At 41.6% G+C, this 21,273-nt stretch overlaps 1 protein-coding gene across 2 annotated transcripts in view; it reads left to right on the top strand.

Moving 5' to 3' along the window:
- CRMP1 (collapsin response mediator protein 1) overlaps nt 1–21,273 on the top strand; it is a 60,479-nt gene that overhangs the window by 19,374 nt on the left and 19,832 nt on the right. Inside the window, exons 1-6 of one of the 2 annotated variants that reach the window (XM_066573297.1) lie at nt 41–153; nt 10,192–10,280; nt 12,638–12,822; nt 13,679–13,843; nt 16,637–16,698; nt 18,673–18,753. In XM_066573297.1, the coding sequence (XP_066429394.1) occupies nt 115–153; nt 10,192–10,280; nt 12,638–12,822; nt 13,679–13,843; nt 16,637–16,698; nt 18,673–18,753 (621 nt within the window). In that variant the 5' untranslated portion in view covers nt 41–114. Of the gene's footprint in view, nt 1–40; nt 154–10,191; nt 10,281–12,637; nt 12,823–13,678; nt 13,844–16,636; nt 16,699–18,672; nt 18,754–21,273 lie in introns of those variants that run through there. The other variant, XM_066573295.1, reaches the window with a different exon arrangement.

The raw sequence follows: 21,273 nt of genomic DNA, 5'->3' as shown, positions 1-21,273 counted from the left end.
ATCACTGCAGCTGATAAGCTGGCACATATAGATTTATTTTTAAATAACCTATTTTTCTGTACAAGGAACTTCCTGCATTTTTTTTAAACTTCTGTTTTCATTGCAAGCTAAATCATGTCTTACCAGGGGAAGAAGAGCATTCCTCACATCACGGTAAGAAGATGGAGCTGGGGGTGGGGGGAGCACAGAGATTTCAGCACCAGGCGCTGTCCCTTTGTTAGAGATGCTGGCTGCATGCATGCATTGATGATCAGTGCACAAGATGAATGGGGGACAGTGATCAGGTCATAGTGGGGGCCTGCTGGGGGTAATAAATGTGACAGGAAGAGGGGGGTCCATACACTTTGCATTTACAATGTACTCTAATACACATTACAGTCTCTTCCTAAGCTGTCTATTAAATACAAGCACCCCTAGATCCATAAATAATGTCTGTTGTGCGTGGGGGGGCTAGCCTGTGTGTAGACAGATATAGTAGCTTTGTCTTGCATTGCACAATAGCATCTGTCATCAGTGGGCTGGTAGTAATCTCTAGATTGTGTATGCGGAAATTAAAAGTATTGCCCTTTAAGGAGATGTAGACAGAAAGGAAAATCTATCTGTATACATAATTCATTTGTCTGCTTTCCAGCCTTGATTAGAATGTAGTAGGGTAGAATGTAGGGCATCCGGAGATGATTTGTATTATGCAGATGGCATAGGGCTGGTATCACAGGGCATTCTGCTGTCAGTCTCGTCTTGTAATCATAACTCGAGTGTTGTAAAAATAGTTCTTCTTATTAAAGAGGCAGAGCAGCAAGCGCCATGACAGAGACAACACCCCCAGATGTATTCCTGGCACCACCTCATGCAGAGCTATTGAAGTGGGGGGATCAAGGGTAGTGTGGACAATGGCTGCTCCTGATGAATGGGCAGGCTGGCCCTTTAATACATGTCACTATGAATACGTAGCAGAGCTCTGCTCGATGGAAGACCATTAATAAGGTTGGCTTCATACAGAACAAACCATTAGTTCTGAGTTGTAAGGAATAGTATGCAATAGGACTGACAGATAATTGCCAGACAAGCTGAGTGAGTGCATTATTTGTATGTGGGTCAAACCAGTGTTACATGGAAGCAGAGTAGAGATTCTAAACAAAAAATGATACAATGTTATATTTGTGGAAATGTAATAACATTTGGGTTACTTCCAAAATTAAATTGTTTTTCATTGCAATTGAATTTAATTCTATCTATCTATCTATCTATCTATCTATCTATCTATCTATCTATCTATCTGACTATCTATCTGTCTGTCTGTCTGTCTGTCTATCTATCTATCTGTCTATCTATCTATCTATCTATCTGTAATCTAGTCTAATCTATCCATTACTTAACAGTAAGGAATGAAGGAATGTCTGCTCCCACCACTTGTAGCCTTCATGTCATTCATCCTCCACCTATTGTATCACATTGTGTCTTTGCTCATTAGCCTCCATTGTTGCTGGTGTCTTTCTGAGTTTTGACATTGAGTTAAAGAGCCAAAGGTTACTGCTGTGTATTGAATTGTCATTTAGGATTATCCAGCTAACATGAGATATTCACTGAAAGATGGAGACTGCAATGATAGATTATGGATTTATACCCTGCGATGAAACAATGTAGATTAAAATAAGCAGAAATCACTGCTTGCAAGAGGAAATATCCTTTGAAATTGTCTACTGTAGCTTGGATAATCCACTGGTTGTACAAACACAACCCCCCTTTCCTAAATGCTTGGCATGTATGGAAGGCACTCTGAGTGCCACTTATGGGGGCATTGTGGTTTCTACTGTGATGAGGGTACTGTGGTAGTCGCTGTTATGGCTAGCTCTATTCATATATGTACAGATAGATTTGTATTCTCTGTTACTTCTGTATATATTTGACCCAAAGTAAGAGCAGAGTTCCTGAGTAGAAAAAAACATATAAAGAACACATGGAACTATTTCCATATAGACAAGCCTTATATATGTGTGTATATACAATACAGTATGTCCTTTTTACTGAGCCCTGGCGGAGTATGCAGTTTTATGGTAGGAGATTTAAAAGCCCATAACGTTGCGGGTTAACCATCACTAATGCAATGTGTGGAGCTGTATCCTCTTGACTGCCCACATGCACTTTAGAAGTTATAAATACAGGGGGTGGACAAAAATATGGAAACGCCATACAGAATGCTTGTAATTTTAATCATTAGTATTGAGCTGCCCTTTTGACTCCTACTTGGCTGAGAGCTTTCCCGACACATTTGTGTTTACTTCACCTCTTGCCCTGCTCTGGGTGGTTTTGGGAGTCCAGCTGGTAATAGCAGCTAAGTGGCTCAAACCCCTGACCAATGGAACCTTGTTGCTCAGGCAGATGTTCACTTCTGCCCGGCAGCATCTGTGTCATATTACCTCCACTTAAAATCGTTCTCTACATGTCTTATTAAAATATGATTTATAATCTCATGTAATTTAAGGCATTTCGCACAGTGTTTCCATATTTTTGTCCGCCCCTGCATGTCCATGTTACTTATGTCTAAAGACCATAAGGAGCCTATAAACATAAAAATATTTAAAGGGGTTGTCTCATTTCTAGTTGTTGTTAGCCTATCCTCAGAATAGTAATAGTAGGTTAAAATTGGAGTAAAATTTTGGGTGTTGGATATTATGATATTATACCATATTTTAATGAAGATACAGTAGTATAGAAGATGTTACACATATAGGAGATCCAATTGGGATCCATTGTATGAGAAGGACTTTAGAGCATGGGCAGAGTATAGCATGCACAGTAAGTCATCATGAAACCAGTTCCAGAGTCCCTCGGACATGCGCTTATTGGGGAGGAGATGGTGAGATCACGGACATGCGTATTTGACATGGGAGGATGCCGGAATCTTGTGCGTTCCACTCATCGACTATTTAGAGATATGGAATTCCCATATATGGACTTTTTATCATGTGACCTGCATTTGATGTTTTGATATGGTGATTTTAAAGCTTAGTTTCTTATTATTCAATGTGTTTTCTAATATTTGCATATGTGATTTAATGACACTATGTAATGGTATGTTTTGGCCATTTGTTATTTGCTTGAAAAAGGCTCATTAACAGATCCGAAACATTGCATTGCCTGATGTTCCTAGTCTGTTAATAAAGTTTGCCTGAAGGAGGTGCTGATAGCCAAACTTGCTTTGACTATCCCCATGATAGGTCATCAAAATCTTCAGGGCTTTCCCACTTAGTACCTCAGCGATTGGCTGTATGCATAGGTCAGTATCTTTGTGCATGGAGCAGTTTTGCTGCAGGTAGCAAACAGTTCCATACATTGCTTAGTGGCCCAGGTTGGTACTACAGGCTGAGTCTCATTCATTTCAATAGGCGTCCGCCTGCAGTACCCGCCCAGGCCACTCTGCAATGTACAGAGCTGCTTGCTTCCTGCAATAAAACATTTTTGTACACTTATGCCTCATGTCCACATGCAGAATCCCGCAGCGGGTCCCTCCTTTCCTTCGGACATGAGGCCTAAAAATTGAATTTACTTACCTGTCCGGACACAGCGGATCTTCCCTCCGTCATGGCCGGATCTTCTTTCTTCGGCGCGGCATATGTGCTTGGCACGCCGGAAGCGTGCCATGCGCATGCGCCGTGCACCTTTTTTCCTTTGATCTCCTGCTCTCACGCGCTCCCACGCCGGACAGCTGAATTTCAGCTGCTGGTGTGCCATGGATACGGACGGCTTCCATAGGCTTCTATGGAAGGCGCACAGGAGACCCACAGAAAATGGAGCATGCTGCGGGTGATTTCTTGCACGTGTGATCCGCGCGGGAGGGAAAAAGGACATCCGCAGATATTTACTTACCTGCGGGTGTCCAATGCATCCCTATGGCTGCGGAAAACGCGGATTTTTAAATTATAATTGTCCAGTGGGCATTTTTTCTGCTGCGAATACGCTGCGTTTTTTTTCTCCAGATGTCTATGGGACTTTCTAATGTTAAAATCGCAATGCAGCAAAAACGGCAACTTGCGTTTTTGCTGCATTGTGATTTTAACATTAGAAAGTCCCATAGACATCTAGAAAAAAAATGCTGCGAATTCACAGCGGAAAAAAAATGCTAGTGGGTAGTCACCCTTAGATTTCAGCCTGGTGAAACAGCTGATCGCTGGGGGTACCAGGCGAGGAACACCTGCAGATCAATACCCTTTAACTGGGACAAGCCCTTTAACCCCTCTCTGATATGCACTGTACATGTACGGTGCACATTAGGTGTCTGTGCATGGAGTGGGCTCGGAAGCCAAGCCCACTCCATATACAGTGGGTGTCTGCCATGTTTGACAGCACACACCAGTCTGCAACAGCTGCAATTGTACATAGCACTGATCATGACTGTTAACCCTTTAATTGCCCTGATCAGTATTCTAGGGGCTAGAATGGTACATCTGCAAAGAGATTGCATGGAGCAGTCTGGGTGTCATGGCAGCCCATTCCCTACTGAATGATCACCTATCAAGACATACCTGTGGCACGTCTTGACAGATTACAGTATAATCCAATACTATATTGGGACAGAAAAAGGGCTTTAAAAAATAAAATCCATTTTGACTTCATAAAAAACTCTACTGACCCCATAAGTGTAATTCACATTTTACTTTCTTTATAGAATGAAATACGGTAGTTTTTATTTTCCTCCACCCTAGGTTAACTTAGTAATACAACTCAGAGGTGTAGAGATGATATTGGCCATCTGATGAGTTTCCTGTTCTACAGTCTAGACATCTATACATTACCATGATTTCACATTGATCCTTCTCATTGTAATTCATTGACATGCAGAGCGGCTCTTGAACGGTGCTGTGTTCAGGATTGTGCGTAGTTGTAAGTGTGCCGATGCCCAAGGCATTGAGGCATGACATGTGCACGTATTATAATAAATTATCGCCTTCCTGCGTTCATTATTCCAAGTCATCTGTAATTACAACTGACAAAACACAAGCAGGAGGGTCTGGTGTAACATTCTTAACATTAGGGTGTCAGATTGAGAGGCTGAGTATAGACTTTCACTTCTTTGCCAACAGCTGGGTGCAATGCCACAGACACATTCCTGGCACTGCAATTGCACAAATGCCCCTAATCTGAGATTCATTATCTTCTATATGCCACATGGTAGATCTTTAAAATGCCAGTTTTCATTTAATAAATGCATGCCTTATCATATTCTTACTTATTACACTGAAATGACCTTCTGGTTCACAGTAACAACTCCACTATAGATGCAGAATGTGTAACATACCTGGTGCCCTCCTCTTCAGTGTTGTGGCCGGGGTCACATCAAGATCATAGGTAGTTGGGTTAGAGGCATGGGGGGAATTTGTTTGGAAGACACGACTGGAATATCTCCACATTTTGGCTGAATCTTAATGAACAAGCTGTAAACTTTAATTCACATGTAGAAAGTACAATAGGATTTCTTTTAACTATGATTTCCCTCAGGCATCTCATTTCCTTGCATTCATACATTTTTATAATGATATGCTTATTTTGTGTCCATTGGAAAATGATTGAAATGTAATAAATTGTTATTCATAAAACGCTCTTTTGGATATACAGCTGATACTTCATTTGGATCCTAGTTAAAACATATTGCAGTTCCTTTCTCTGTGGCCTGCCATCAAACAGGATGGCACCATGAGAAATCATACCAAGACTATCCACCTCTCTTATCAGTTGTTTAGTATGACTCCTCTTTGTTAGCCGCTTTACCAGCTTACAATTATTTAATGCTCATATAGCCCCATACAACCTTATCTTCCAGATATTTTTATTGACCTCTACCACCCAAAGTATAACCTCTTCTCAACACATTGAAGTCTGCACACCTCTTCACATTCTCAGTCTATGTTGTCTGCTGTGCCTTTGCTCTATTCCTTCCTATATGACCTCTTCACATTCCCACTTCCAGGTCTCTTTCCATATTTCTGTCCTCCTCTGGTGCCTCTCCTCTAATTTTTTCCTAAATGACCTCTTCACATTTCCACTGCCAGATCTTTTCTCATTCCTCTCCTACTACTTTCCTAAGTGAGATCTTCAAATTCTCACTTCAGGTCTTCTCTCATACTTTTTCTCACCTGCGTCCTAAACCACATCTTCATTTTCTCACCCCCTTGTTTTCTCCCTTGAATCCTGCCTTATCTTTCCTAAATCACCTCTTCATTCTCACCCCATTTTTTTTCTCGCATATCACTCCCTGCCTATATCCCAAAGCACTTTTAAATTCTTAACATAGGTCTTCTTCATTGCGTCTCCTTTCCTCCTTTCTAAATCACATTCTCAGTCCCAGGTCTTCTGCCATGCTTTTCCTCTTTTCTTTCCTTAATGACCTATCCTCATTCCTCTCCCATTTACACTTTTCTACCAGAAGTAATTGGACACTTCATCCACTTCGTTATTCATCACTCGATAGAATCTTCTTCCATTGCTGAACTGTCCAAGGACGACATTCCTTACACCAATGTAGATGGGCGAATGGATCTTCTTTAAGTAAACTTGCTAGATGTTTGCAGGATGAATGGAGGGAAATACCAGCTGAAGTGTCTGAGGCTCTAGTAGAATGTATGCCACAGAGAGCATTCAATGTCATTAGGGCCAAAGGAGGCCCCACTAGTTATTAACATATGGAAATACTGTGATCCCTCGTTTATCGTGGGGGTTATGTTCCAGAGACCCCCGCGATACGTAAAAAACAGTGAAGTAATGGCGTTATATTTACACAAATGAATCTGTCAGGTGAACTGCCAAACAATCGCAAAAGCGAACAAACAGACCGATCAGTGAGCCAATCAGCGCCCGACACAGAACACATTCCATCAGCCAATAGTGTGCTGTGTACAATCTTGCGTTGGCAAGCGCTAGTAGCGTTCTGTATTTCCTGTATGTACTGCAAAATTCAAGGATATAGAAAAACTCTGCAAAAACAGAATTCTATATGGTCTATCTAAAATCTGCGATGCACTGAAGCCGCAATCATTGAACCGGGATATAAAGAGGGATCACTGTACATACAACTCTTGCTCAGGTGTCCAATTACTTTTGGTAGGATAGCGTATTTTCTAAATCACCTCTTTACATTCTCACTGCCTGATCTTCTCCCATTCCTCTCTGATCACTTACTTTATATACCACATATTCATATTCTTACACCCGTCTTCCCTTCTCTTTCCTAAATTACAACTTTCTACATCATGTTCTCCATCATGTTCTCACTCCTTGGTCTACTCCCATGCCTCTTCCCTTCTCTTTCCTAAGCCATGCCTTTACATTCTCACTGCTTGGTCTTGTCCCATACTACTGCCTATCTATCTCCTGAATCACCTTTTCACAAGCTCACCCCCAGGTCTCCTCTCATGCATATACCTTGTTCTGGAACCCTCTGAGACATCCTGACAATCTTCAACTTGCTCCCTCAGTCATAACTTCTGTTTATACTACAAAGTGGTGGAGTATAATTGTCCAGTATAAATTAATAATATAATGCTTCAAAATAAGAAAGTTTTGGTTGTTTTTTAATATATCTTATTGCTAGGGAATACATTTTTAGATTTGTTCCTTATACAGAACAGGTTGGGGCAAATTCATTGAGATCATTATTGACATTAGAGACATATTTCCTGCTTTGGGGAAATCTACAATATTACGTATATTAGTGAATTGGACTATAGACACTAACCTAGTTTAGTCTTATTATTAGAAACACTTTATTAATCTATGGGGGTGATCAGATAACTTGAAAAGTTAGGAAGAGTTTCAGCTCCACATCATTACCTTGGACAGTTCATCAGTGGAATCTGTTATCTGTGGAAAGGTCAGTGCTTAGATACTCTTGTAAACTAACCATATTATTTATTCAGTACCTTTGCCAAAAAAGCCATGTTTGGTGTGCACAGCTCCCATGCAGAGCTATCGGTTTCCATGGCAACAGACTACAAACAAACTCTGTATTGTCAGATTCTGCAGACACACTCTCTTCCTCCTGTCCTGTGATTCTCAACATACATTTAGATGTTAGGAAACAGATGGATGACACTATGACTGCAGGATGTTAATGCAGACATTTAGTAATGAAAGGCCTTGGTCATAAAGGGGTTTAAGAACCGTTCAGAAGCAAGATCAAATCAAACAAGTTTTTTTTTCTTCAAAATCTATCATAAAAATTTGCAATTTTTCTCTCCGACCAATAGTCCTTTACTTTCTATGCGAGTGTGAAAAAAACACATCACGCTCGCATGCCATGCAATTAACCTTCAAATGCAATGTGTTTTTCAAGCACTTTACTATTGGAACAATGTGTTTTTTCATATAAATCTCACGCAAATCCCTTTGCCACTTTACATATAATCAGCTATGGATAAATTTGGGGTACTAAATACCTACCTCTGGGTACCAAACACCCAGCTTGCCCATTCCTGGCTAATGTTGATCGTTCTACATAAGGCTCTCTCCCCCTATAGAGAGTGCATAAGCAATTAGTTTGTATAGTGTGCAAATGCCATACAATCTCATAGCTGTTTCCTAGTTAATTCCATGCCTGTTTCACTCAGCTTACCTGTTTTCTCCACTCCTGACCTCAACTTGTTTATTGATCACACTTACTCTGTCGGCTGTCTGCTCTGATGTGATGCCCAATTCATTATTACACAAGAATGCCACCTGTTCTGACCTCAGCTTTGTTCGACAACCACATCTCTGCCTACTCTTCCAGTACCTCCTTACAATTACCCTTGGGTATCAGTCTGGAGTTATTAGCAGCAAAGACTAGACCTAGATTGGTGTGGTTAAAGGGTGAATACCAGATGACCGTAGATACTCTCCCAGAGATTAGTCCTAAGCCAAATCAGAGTATTGCACAGCAGGCCCATACCTTACTTCTGTTACTTTCCTTCCCTCCTTCCTTCTGTCTCTCCCTGTAGCTGCTGCAATTTGACATTTTTTATTTTGTTAACTTTGAGAATGTTTTTGAAGCATTAGCGGAAAAATGCTTCTTTGGTCAAAGTATTGGCCATCTGGAATTGTATGAAAGTAATTTATCAACCCGGATCGCAAGTGACATTTCCTATAATGAAAAAGTGGATTACTCTGCTGTGCAATCTTGTTTTCTGATGTTTTGTTTTTATTTTTCCTTCCAGCACTAAAATGCATGAATATTACATGTGCATATGTCACTTGCAATTCCGTTACTATAAGTTTTTGTAAATTGACTAAAATATACAATTTCTGTAAAAATATATAATACATCAATCAATACCGATGATCTAAAAATCCAAGAAAATACTCATATATTGCATTCAAAAAAATTCCCTTCGTCTGGCATAGACACAAGCAATAGATTTTCCAGATTAATGAACATTTTTAATATACAAGCCAAATGAACGAATGTATGACCTTTCCAGAATCTCTAATGACCCAACTCTGGTGTACTGCACTGACTTCCATATTAGTCCCCGGGATAGTATCTACACTTATGGAAGCAGCAGGCAAGTTGGACACAATGTGTAGCCAGTCGTCAAAGCCGATGGTTAGATGGCAACTGTACCAGGGATCAAATATAGCCAAAGGGTTGGGAACAGAAGTCAGCAATGGATATCCAACTACCAGGGAGAAATGTAGGAACCAAGAATGGAAGAAAGGGTCAGAGATGGGAGCCTGCAGAAATACAATACATTACGGCTAGTGATAGGCACTATGCACAAAGACACTCAGAGTACATTACCTGCAATTGTTCTTCTCTGTACTTTTGATCCTCCTGTTTCAGGTCCTGTTTTTGGCCATTCAAGATGGCCAACACAATCTTCACACTGCCTAATCCCCAACAGTGCGTTGCTAGTGTTAGACTATTAATGCAGTGTACCTGCTCTCTGATTGCTCATGTGATCAGCACTGGCCAATCAGAGAGCAGTGCACAGTGTGCAATAGGTAGTTAGAAAAGTGCTGCAGCTGTCTTTCAGGGCTGAAAACAAAGAAGAACAGCTGCAGGTAATACACCCACCTGCCCCTCCTGTCCCAAAACCAGAGGGTCGCTTTGATTTAAATGATTACTCCTTGTATTTTTGGCCTTGAGTGTGCTATCAAATGTAATCAGCTATTAAGTTGCTGTAGACTGCATCCAATAGTAATCTTCTTCTTTCATTCCAGAGTGATCGACTCCTCATCAAAGGTGGGAGAATCATCAATGATGACCAGTCCTTCTATGCCGATATTTACCTCGAAGATGGCCTTATCAAGTAGGTGCTCATATTATACTCAGCCCATGAGGTTTACTTCAGAAGTCATCTTCTGTAATCCTTTGCCTAAATATTAGGAAATTACCACAGTCTACAGTTTAAGCCAAATCTCTTGTATGAGTGATTTGGGTATAAGGAAGAATAAGAGGAAAGGAGATGAAATTAGAAGGGTTTTCCAGAAGTAGAAAATATATGGCCGCTTTCTTGGTGGTGTCTGGTATTGCAGATCGGCCCCAGTACAGTAAATACCACTAACACCCTGTGGATGGCACTGTTTTTTGGAAGAAAGCAGCCATGTTTTTCACTACTTCTAAACAACCCATTTATTCCCTTTGAATTGCAGCCATTTCTCATTGCTTCAGTTTAGTTTTTTATCCTTGGTTTCAAAAAAATCATAACCTTTTTCTATATTTCCATCATTACAACCATATGAAGGCTTGATTTTTATGGGACAAGGTATATTTTTTAATGCTACCATTTAATCTATTGAAAAACTTATAAACATTTCTAAGTGGAGTAAAATGGAGAAAAAGCAATTGCGCTATTTAATGTGGAGTTTTGCTTTAATGGTGTTCATTAGATTGTAAGAATTACATGTTAACTTTATTCTGTATTCATGTATTTTTTTGTTTGTACTGCTTTAAAAAATGCCATTAAAAAACAAAAGAAGAAAGATTACTATCTACCACCATATTCCAATCCCCATAACTTTTTTATTATTCTGTTGATGGGTCAGTGTGAGAGCTCTGGTTACTATTGGTTCATTCTGAGTTATATACAACCTTTTGATAGCTTTTTATTCAATTTTTTTGGAAGTCCTGGTGAGCAAAAAAAATGCAAGAGTTTTTTTTTTACTTTTCATTTGTCTTGTAATATTAACAATAATTTACTTAAATTATTTACCTGTATTTTTAAAGAGCTTGCTATCGTCTGATTGCTTATAAAATATACCACAGTACATCAATATTCTAGCATATTGTCATTTTTTAATGTCAGTCTATTAAGTTTTACCACTGGCATGACCTAATACACTGAAATCCATGGCATGTGTGAAATCCTTCACTAGGCCTTAAGCTGCTATTGCGACCAAATGGCACCTGGGAACTTGTCACACTGGAACAGATGGAGTCCCGTCCATCTGTCAAATCATTCAAATGCTGTAGTCAGCACTGACCGTGGCATCTAAATAGTAAGGAAGAGAGTTATCAGCTGCCATGGCTTGGTATCAGCCAGCTGTGCTTTACATGTATTGAGAGGGCTCAATTTCTGAGCCTGCTCCACACAAACACTGCACACGTCTGACTCATATGTATGTTGAATTTCGCAAAGGGGTTAACTCTTTCTAATCCACTGTCTGATGTTTCCAGACATTCTGATTGAAGGCTTCACAGCTCCAATGTCGGAAGATGTCCGGCAGGGTATTCTTACTGTATATTACTGGCCGCTCTGTTGTCGGGGGCCTCTCCAGTAGAGATGAGCGAGCACGCTCGGTAAGGGCAGTTACTTAAGCGAGCCTCGCTCAACTCGAGTAACTGCCTTGTCCTCTGAGTGTGCTCGGGGCAGCGGCGAGGGTTTGCGGGGGGGGGGGGGAGAGATCTCTCTCACTCTCCCCCCTGCGGACCCCCCGCTGTCCCCCGAGCACGCTCGGAGGAGAAGGAAGTTACTCGAGATGAGCAAGGCTCGCTCGAGTAACTGCCCTTACCGAGCGTGCTCGCTCATCTCTACTCTCCAGTATGTCCCATACCGCAGTACTGGCTCTAGCCAGCAGATGGCGCCATTGTATAATGGCAGAAAGAGAAAAACCCCTAGGAAACCCTGAATTCAAAATTGGATTGCAAAGGGTTAATTCTCTGCACTTGCTCTCCCTAGTGCTGAATGGGGCCTTTTCACTTTGCATTACTACAGTACTTTCTCCACACAGTCATCAGGTACTGCAGGCAGGGGTATTTCACTACTCTCCGCCTTTTACTCTCCCTCATTAGGCAAGCTATTCTAGCTAGTATTGGGTAGCAATTTAGCTAATAGGTTTATGTGAGTGAATTGTGAGTGAAACTTCAAGCAATCCAAGGCATTGTTGTGTAGTTTTGCACACAATAGTTTGAGATCCCTTCATACCAATATATAGGAAGAGGTTCACTAAAGTGCCTTAATGTCTTATTTTGGGGCCATTAAAAAAGTCAAGTTTGCTTTTTGAACGGTGTAACTGCTGCCTAACTTTCACCCATCCCTTTAAACAGTTGTGCTATCATTTCATCATACACTGAAAAGTTTTGCAACATTTCTTTTATGCATAAACGACTCCTCATTAAAGACCCCTGTTTGCTATCAGTGAGACCATTTATGTTTCTAATATTTAGACAAATTGGAGAGAATTTGATTGTTCCTGGCGGAGTGAAGACAATTGAAGCCAATGGACGTATGGTTATTCCTGGTGGGATCGACGTTAACACATATCTTCAGAAGCCCTACCTGGGTATGACGACACTTGATGATTTCTACCAAGGAACGAAAGCTGCAGTATCAGGAGGGACCACCATGATCAGTGAGTAGATTAAGAGTACATATACGTGTGGTGTATACAATGTGCAATATGATTAGTTATTTTAATTGCTTGCTGTCTGCACAGGCAGATGTGAATAAGACTTCACTATTCTGTATATTTCTGAAAATATTACAACTTTATCTCAGTTAGTGCGGGAAACAAGACCGATCGGGTCCGATTTAAGTTTTAGGCCTCTTGGGCATTAACTGTAAAATCTGTATACTGGAAGTAAAGAATGAAAGTTTCTACTAAATGACAACAAGCAGTGATCTTAAAACTGTGAATTGATGCACAAAAATTTATAAGAATATCATATAACTTTTCACTATACAATGATTAAATGGGTATTCTTATCTTGGCCAAGCATGGCTGCAATAGATATCCTCCTCTGTCGGTTTACAGAGACAGATGAGTCCGTTTTCGTAATACCAACTTCCCCGGTCATCAACTGGGCTGGAATTTTGGCTGGAGCGGGTGTGGGGGGGTCATTTCTAGACTTGAACGCAGCCCCAATTCTGGGACCCACATCTATTATACTTTTATGGCATTTCGATATGCCATAAAAGTCTAATACCCCTTTGAGCTTTATTGGCTGATCCTAGAAAACTGTATAACAGTGTTGTATATGTGTCTTCATTCTATGGGCCTTGTGTGCGGAAATGAGTATGATGCATGGATGACAATTCGGTGAGCAGCACTTCCATATTATATCTGCACGGTGTCTCACATAGAAACATCTGTACATATTTTTTTGTATAGCAATGACCCTGGCCATATAAACACAGTGAAGCATATTGCAATGTATCCATTGCCTTTGTAGAATTCACATGTCACAGTAGTGTCTCTTTCCTTGCAGTTGACCATGTGGTTCCTGACCCCGGATCAAATATTTTGACCTCATTTGAAAAATGGCATGAGGTGGCCGATACCAAATCCTGCTGTGATTATTCCCTCCATGTTGACATCACCAGTTGGTATGATGGAATCCGAGAGGAGCTGGACATTTTGATACAAGACAAAGGTACGTACCAAGGGAAAACACTGACCCTTCACTTAAAGGGGTCGTCCCGCGCCGAAACTGGTTTTTTTTTTTTCAATAGCGCCCCCGTTCGGCGAGAGACAAACCCGATGCAGGGGTTTAAAAAAAAAAAAACGCATAGTACTTACCCGAATCCCTGCGCTCCGGTGACTTCTTACTTACCTTGCGAAGATGGCCGCTGGGATCTTCACCCACGGTGGACCGCAGGTCTTCTCCCATGGTGCACCGTGGGTTCTGTGCGTTCCATTGCCGATTCCAGCCTCCTGATTGGCTGGAATCGGCACACGTGACGGGGCGGAGCTACGAGGAGCAGCTCTCCAGCACGAGCGGCCCCATTCAGAAGGGAGAAGACCGGACTGCGCAAGCGCGTCTAATCGGGAGATTAGACGCTGAAATTAGACGGCACCATGGAAACGAGGACGCTAGCAACGGAGCAGGTAAGTGAATAACTTCTGTATGGCTCATAATTAATGCACGATGTACATTACAAAGTGCATTAATATGGCCATACAGAAGTGTATACCCCCACTTGCTTTCGCGGGACAACCCCTTTAAGGCCCTTTTACAAACAGCGATGATGGCTCAAAAGCTATCTTTTCAACAATAATCATTGTATGTAAATGTGGGCCCATAGAGCACTTATCGTGCACTTTTCATCCATCTCTGACTTTAGGTCCGCAGGAAATCCTCGTCCCTCAGGACAATAAGATTAGACGGACAGCACACTGAATTCTCCACGGGCAGCACTGATAACATTCTTTAACAGCTGTTAACACCCGCTGTCCCGCTGGAGAACAATAGCGATGTATTTAGAGAACAGACCACCCGCTGCTCTCTAAATACATGCAATGAAGTACTAAAGGCCTGATTAGCCCATTAGTACCTAAGCAAAATGATGGCTCAAAGCTCATCTGTGTGTGTAAATGCACCCTTACTACTTTGTATAATCTGACTTGCAATCCGAAAATTCAAGCTCCATTTTTATAAGCCCTTGTTTACATCTGAATCATGCTGCCAGGACCACTGCATGACAGATTTCACTGATGCCCAACAAACCCAGCTAATCTATAATGGGGTTTGTCATTGTTTTTGAAGTTTTGACAGAAACAATAAATACTACATGCAGTAGAAATCTGACAAAATCTGCAGCTACCCTCTTTCATATACCCATGTCCCATAGTTGGAAACTCCTATCTGAAACACTTATAATCAGAATATTATAAGATATCCTGAGATCTTGGTGATCATGCTTTGATTGATGTGTCTCAGGCATCCTGTACCATGAAGAGTTACCTCCACATCTTAATATAGACTGGCTTTGTACCCTGTGTTTTGCCATTGACATGGTTGCCTGAGCAGTTTATTGACCAGGGTCCCGAGCGGTGTACCCAAGCCAATCAACTTCTTTGAATGGAACCAAGTTTTGACGGAAAAAATAAATACTACATGCAGTTGAAATCTGACAAAATCTGCAGCTACCCTCTTTCATAACTCCTATCTGAAGCACCTATAGTCAGAATATTATAAGATATCCTGAGATCTTGGTGATCATGTTCTGATTGATGTGTCTCATGCTTCTTGTGTCATGTAGAGTTAACTCCACATCTTACGTACAAGACAAAGGTACGTAAGATATGGACTGGCAGAGATAAACAACATAGGTGTTCCAGGCAATTTGTATTGATGACCTATCCTCATTCTTTGGTCTAGTCTTTTGACTGAGGGTCATACATAAAAATGTCACCAGTCACAACAGGAAAGCATTAACATTGTGCCAAAAAAGATGCAGAATTTCCTGGGAGGTTTGCATTCAGGAACTTTAGATCTGCTGACAAACATTTCTGGACCTACCTGGCAGACTCAACTCTTTCTCTGGAAATCTTCAGAGCCTTAGCTATCATCTTAGCACAAACATGCCAGTCTTCCAGATACATGTTGTGGAAGGGTTCTATGTAGAGATGAGCGAGCCTACTTGGCCACGCCCCTTTTTCGCCCGAGTGCCGTGATTTTCGAGTACTTCCGTACTCGGGCGAAAAGATTCGGGAGGCCCCGTGGGTGAGTGGGGGGTTGCAGCGGGGAGTGGGAGGGGAGAAGGAGAGAGAGAGGACTCCCCCCTGTTCCCTGCTGCTACCCCCCGCTCCATCACGCCGCCCCCCGGCGCCCCCCGAATCTTTGCACCCGAGTACTGAAGTACTCAAAAATCGCGGTGCTCGATCGAGTAATTACTCAAAACGAGTAGGTTCGCTCATCTCTAGTTCTATGGTTTCTGGAACAGTCTCCCTGGGCAGTTTACATTGCCATTGTTGAAGTGACCATTATAAATTTGGCAACCCAATTTTTCACTGTGCGGTACGGAGGGCGCTTGTCACCTAATGTTTGCACCATGTTACCGTGAATATCTTTGGCCAACATTCCTTTCAAAAATAGGAACTTCATAACTGGTATGTTCTCCTTTGCAATGAAATCATGCTGCACCGCGTTGCCTTCAAACTGCATAACATAGGAATGACACATGAGATCATGCCAAACTTTGAAGCATTGCAAAGCTTGAGTTCTCAAATGATATAACTTCTATTGATGTGAAAATAAATGAAGATCAAAAATTCAAGGATTTATCACCCCCCCTCCCCCCTCATATATCACTCTGTAATGCAGACCTGTGATTTGGAGCCATCTCTGATAATGTAGGCAGGGTCAGTCATGTCAATCAAGGAGATATGGGATGGATTAGTGCCAGGATTGCATGACAGTGTTTTATAATTTTTTTCTTTACAGGTGTCAATTCATTCCTGGTTTACATGGCCTACAAAGATCTATACCAAATGACAGATAGCCAGGTACCTCTATGTGACTGTTTTTATATACAGGAATTCTGTGATAACAGAAGATGTCTATTCTTATGATGTAAAATGTAGCACCGCCATTTTGATCTTCTATGGGGAGCATCTATAAACTACCAATTTGAAGGGATTGTCTGAGATTAGAAAAAATATCAGCTTTTTCTATAATCTGCGCCACTCTTCCTTATTGACTCATAATTAGAGATGAGCGAACGTACTCGGATAAGCACTACTCGTCCGAGTAATTTGCTTTATCCGAGTATCGCTGTGCTCGTCTTGAAAGATTCGGGGAGCGCCGCTGCTGACAGGTGAGTTGCGGCGGGGAGCGGGGCAGAGCGGGCGGGAGAGAAGGAGAGAAAGATCTCCCCTCCGTTCCTCCCCGCTCTCCCCTGCAGCTCCCCGCTCCGCGGCGCTCCCCGAATCTTTCAAGACGGGTACAGCGATACTCGGATAAAGCACATTACTCGGACGAGTAGTGCTTATCCGAGTACGTTCGCTCATCTCTACTCATAATGGGTCTGAGCTACAGTATCAAGCACTGCCTATGAAGAATGGTGGCAGACAACTTTTTCTAATTCTAGACAACCCATTGGGGCTGCTTTCAGCAAATCTGCAACACAATACCATACCCCTAGAGTGGTTTCAGACAAGCACGGAGTGTAGTTGTGCCTTAGAGAAAGGAACTTCCTCCCCTGCATCGGCTTTTCAAACTTTTTCGCGAAAAACGTGGAAAGATAGGTGCTGTCTGATCTTTCCCACACATAGTATTCACTACATGCGGGAAAGATAGAACAAATCCTATCTTTTCTCAGCTGTACAATCAATGGCCGAGGAAAGAACTAGTGAAAGCGAAACCATTGAAATCAGTAGTTTTGTTTTGTCTCATTATGTGGCCATGATTATCACAGCCACATAACGGGAGAATTACACATTCGTCTGAAACCGCCCTCAGTGGTAGATTTACTTAAACCTGCATTTTATATCCCGTTCTAAATAAAAACTGCACTGGAATAAAATGTGATATATCTATTGAGAAACAATAGCCTCTGCACATCCCCAGGCTGTCCGTGTGCTGTAGTATTACATTTCTGCTATAATTTGCATCCGTTTCTGGCATAAATCATAGTGGATTTTTCAAGCCAGTGTGGTCCGGCCCCCTTTCTCAAAGTCTCATCCACTTTTTTAAAAAGTTGTGAGAACTATAGACTATATGGCCCAAAAGTCATAAATCTTTGTGCAAGTGTCACTTGCACAAAACTTTGACTTTTTTTATGCCAAAACTCTGGAATGCAGCCTGTTTAATCTCCTCATATTGCTTTTTTGTGTTTTTTCTAGCTTGTAATGAATGTGTGTTTTAGGCATTTTTTATAGACCCGTTTTTTTTCTGAGTTGTCCTTTGCCTGTTGTGATGTAAACTGTGCTGAAATGAAATGCGCTTAATTTATTAGGCGTTGCATTCATCTTAATTAATTAGCAGCATCTCTGGTCATCCACTAGACAGTCCAATACATACCAGCTAGAAGAGGAAGTATTATTGCACTACTACAATTTACTGCAAATTCTGGCATAAATTATAGTAAAAGTGCTCCGCTCCCTTCCATTAAGCCCCCACCATGCTCCTAAAAATTGGTAGACTCAGCATAAACCATAAAAAACGTTTTGTTTTTTTTTACACAAAACCCCTTTTGCGCCAAAGTTACGACTTTTTGAAGCCAAAGTTTGGTATAAATAATTTTTTAAGTTCCCCCTATGTAGTGTGTCTCATAGCTTCCTATTGATCTGCAGTTGACATCTGGCCATATTTTTGCAACTGCAAAAAAAAAAAATGCAGAGACAAAAAAGTTGTGCGACCGCTCTGTTTTTCCTTAAAAACGCTATATGTGAAACCCCCCTTAAATATTTATTTGTGTAGTTACTGTGCTGCCATTACAACTTTGTGTAATCCTGAATTTAGTTCTTTATTCTTTTCAGTTGTATGAAATCTTTACCTTCCTCAAGGGACACGGTGCTGTAATTATGGTGCATGCCGAAAATGGAGATTTAATAGCTCAGGTGAGTGAGATTTGTGTTACAGTAAAGAATGTGCAAAAGAGGTGGAGTTGTAAAGATATTTCTAAGGTGCTGCTTGCTCAGAGAATGCCACAATTGTACAAAAGGGTATGATAGTACAGTGCGAAAAAAACTAAAAAGCGCTGGGCTCGGTGGTGCAACTCTTGGTTGATCATAGGAAAGGCCGAGGATAAAACTTGCCTCATGTCTTCAGCACTCCTGCTCTTTATTCCGCTATCCGTGGCACACTCAACCTGTAATCCACCGCCACCAAAGACAGTGATGGGTTACAGGTTCAGTGTGCCACAAATGGGGCAATGAAGAGTGCAGAGTGGTGGAGACAACGATGGGGAGGAGGAATGGACACAGGAAAAGTAATGTTCTATCCAGACATTCTGAAGAAGGGGCTGTGGCCTCAAAACATGGAAATGTGCTGCTTGCATTTTCAATAAAGAGGAGTCAAGTTTTATCCTAGGCTCTCCTGTGATCTAATAAGAGTTGTGCCACTTAGCCCAGCCCTTTTTGATTTCCTTCTGTTACAGTTAGGTCCAAAACCCCACCCATGATAATACTGGTAGAATCATACAGCCATTGGCTGCTGTGAGTAGGCAGGGTTTCAAAGGTATTTGGTAAATGCAGCATGGAAGCCAAGCCTTAGGGTACGTTCAGACGAGCGTGTTTTGGTGCGTGCATACGCACGCACAAAAACACGCTTGTATTTACAACACTGCATTCCCTATGGTGTGTGCACATGTCCGTACTTTGCAGGTGCGTGCCTGCAAAGATAGGACATGCATGCACAATAGGGAATGCACGCATTGTTTTCAATGGATCCGCAGCTGCTGCCGGCGGCTCCATTGAAAACAATGACCTGCTGGCTCCCTGCATTCCTTTTCAGGGAAGGACTATACATATAAGCCCTTCCCTGAAAAAGAAAGGTTTTAGTGTAAAAAAAAATAAAATGCTGGCATTCTCTTCAATAGAGCCGCTTCTGCTGCCGGCCGCTCCATTGAAGACCCGGCGGCTCCATTGAAGCCCCTCGGCAATACACTGCCTGTTGTTAGGTATTAATCTTCTATACTTACTGGGATGCTGGGACATTTTCTTAGCTGTTGGGGAGGGGCTATCTTTACAGGCGGTTCCCTGCACTCACAGGCTGACAGATCTGTGTCTGCATTCTCCACAATCTCTGCTTCTCCTGCTGTTACAGCACATTTGTCTTTGTGTGTGGGCACACATTATTTTGGGTTCACTAACCATTTAGCCATAATGTCTTTGTATACCTGATTTGTACAATTTTCTTGGCAAAGCAGGGTGAGTATTCAGATATTGCCTCCCTGCTGATTGGATCAGAGACAGAGCAATGCAGCACAGGAAGTGAGGGAAAGGAAGTAAAGGACAGTGAACTATTGGCAGAATGCAAATGTCTTGCAATACACTCCTTGCCTGCAAATAGATTGCAAACAGTAGGACTTAAAAAAAATGGTATAGACCACCTGAAACTTATAAACATGAAACAGGGTGCAAAAAGCAGCAAATGAGTGGATAAAGAGAACCTGTTATATTTTGGAATGCTTGTTGAAAACTTAGGTGTGCTTTAAATAGGTATTGCCATTAAAACAAAACCCTGTTCCCCACCTGGGCCCTGCATAAAATAACAAGCGAGGGTATAGTCACCTCTTCTGGGGTCCAAGGACACAACTGAAAGCTGGCGCTGGCATCTGCGGTAACTGCTGGGTAGATGGGTCAAGCAGAAGCATGTGACCACTCACGGAAATCGGAGGCTGCAGTGTCACTGTTAGCCCTTCTGGCATCAGCGCTTATTGGCCGCAATGGTAACTTGCTTCTGTCCAGCTTTTTTACACTGAAGTCATCGCTCAAGCCAATGCTGGCTGTCAGCTGCGTCCCGGGGCCCCAGGAGAGGTGAGTATACCCTCATTTTATATATTAGGCATGGCCCAGCTAGGGAATGGTGTTTTGCTGTAATGATAGAACCCCTTTAACCCCTTAAGGACATGGCCTATTTTGGCGTTGAGGACCAAACGATTTTTGTTTGTTTTTTCATCTCCATTTTTCAAAAGCCATTACTTTTTTATTTTTCCGTCGACGCGGACGTATAAGGGCTTGTTTTTTGCATAGCAAACTGTAGTTTTTATTGGTACCATTTTTGGTTACATAGACTACATTGTAAAACTTTTATTATTTTTTTTATGATCGTAGGGAAAGAAAATGTATTAATTCTGCCATAGATTTTTGGGGGTTTCTTTTAGAGCGTTAATTATGCAGCATAAATGACACAATACATTTTTTTTCTGCGGGTCGGTACGATTACAACAATATCAAAATTCTTATATATTTTTTTAGGTTTTTCCACTTTTCCACAATAAAAACCCTTTTTTTGGAAGTTATTATTATTATGCTATACCTTTTTTATTTTTCCATGGACAGAGCTCTCTTAGGGCTTAGTGTTTTGCGAGACGAGCTGTAGTTTTTATTGGTACAATTTTGGGGTACACACGTTTT

This window comes from Eleutherodactylus coqui, chromosome 7, assembly GCF_035609145.1.
Source record: "Eleutherodactylus coqui strain aEleCoq1 chromosome 7, aEleCoq1.hap1, whole genome shotgun sequence".
NCBI lineage: Eukaryota > Metazoa > Chordata > Amphibia > Anura > Eleutherodactylidae > Eleutherodactylus > Eleutherodactylus coqui.
This window is presented reverse-complemented; position numbering and strand designations above follow the sequence as displayed.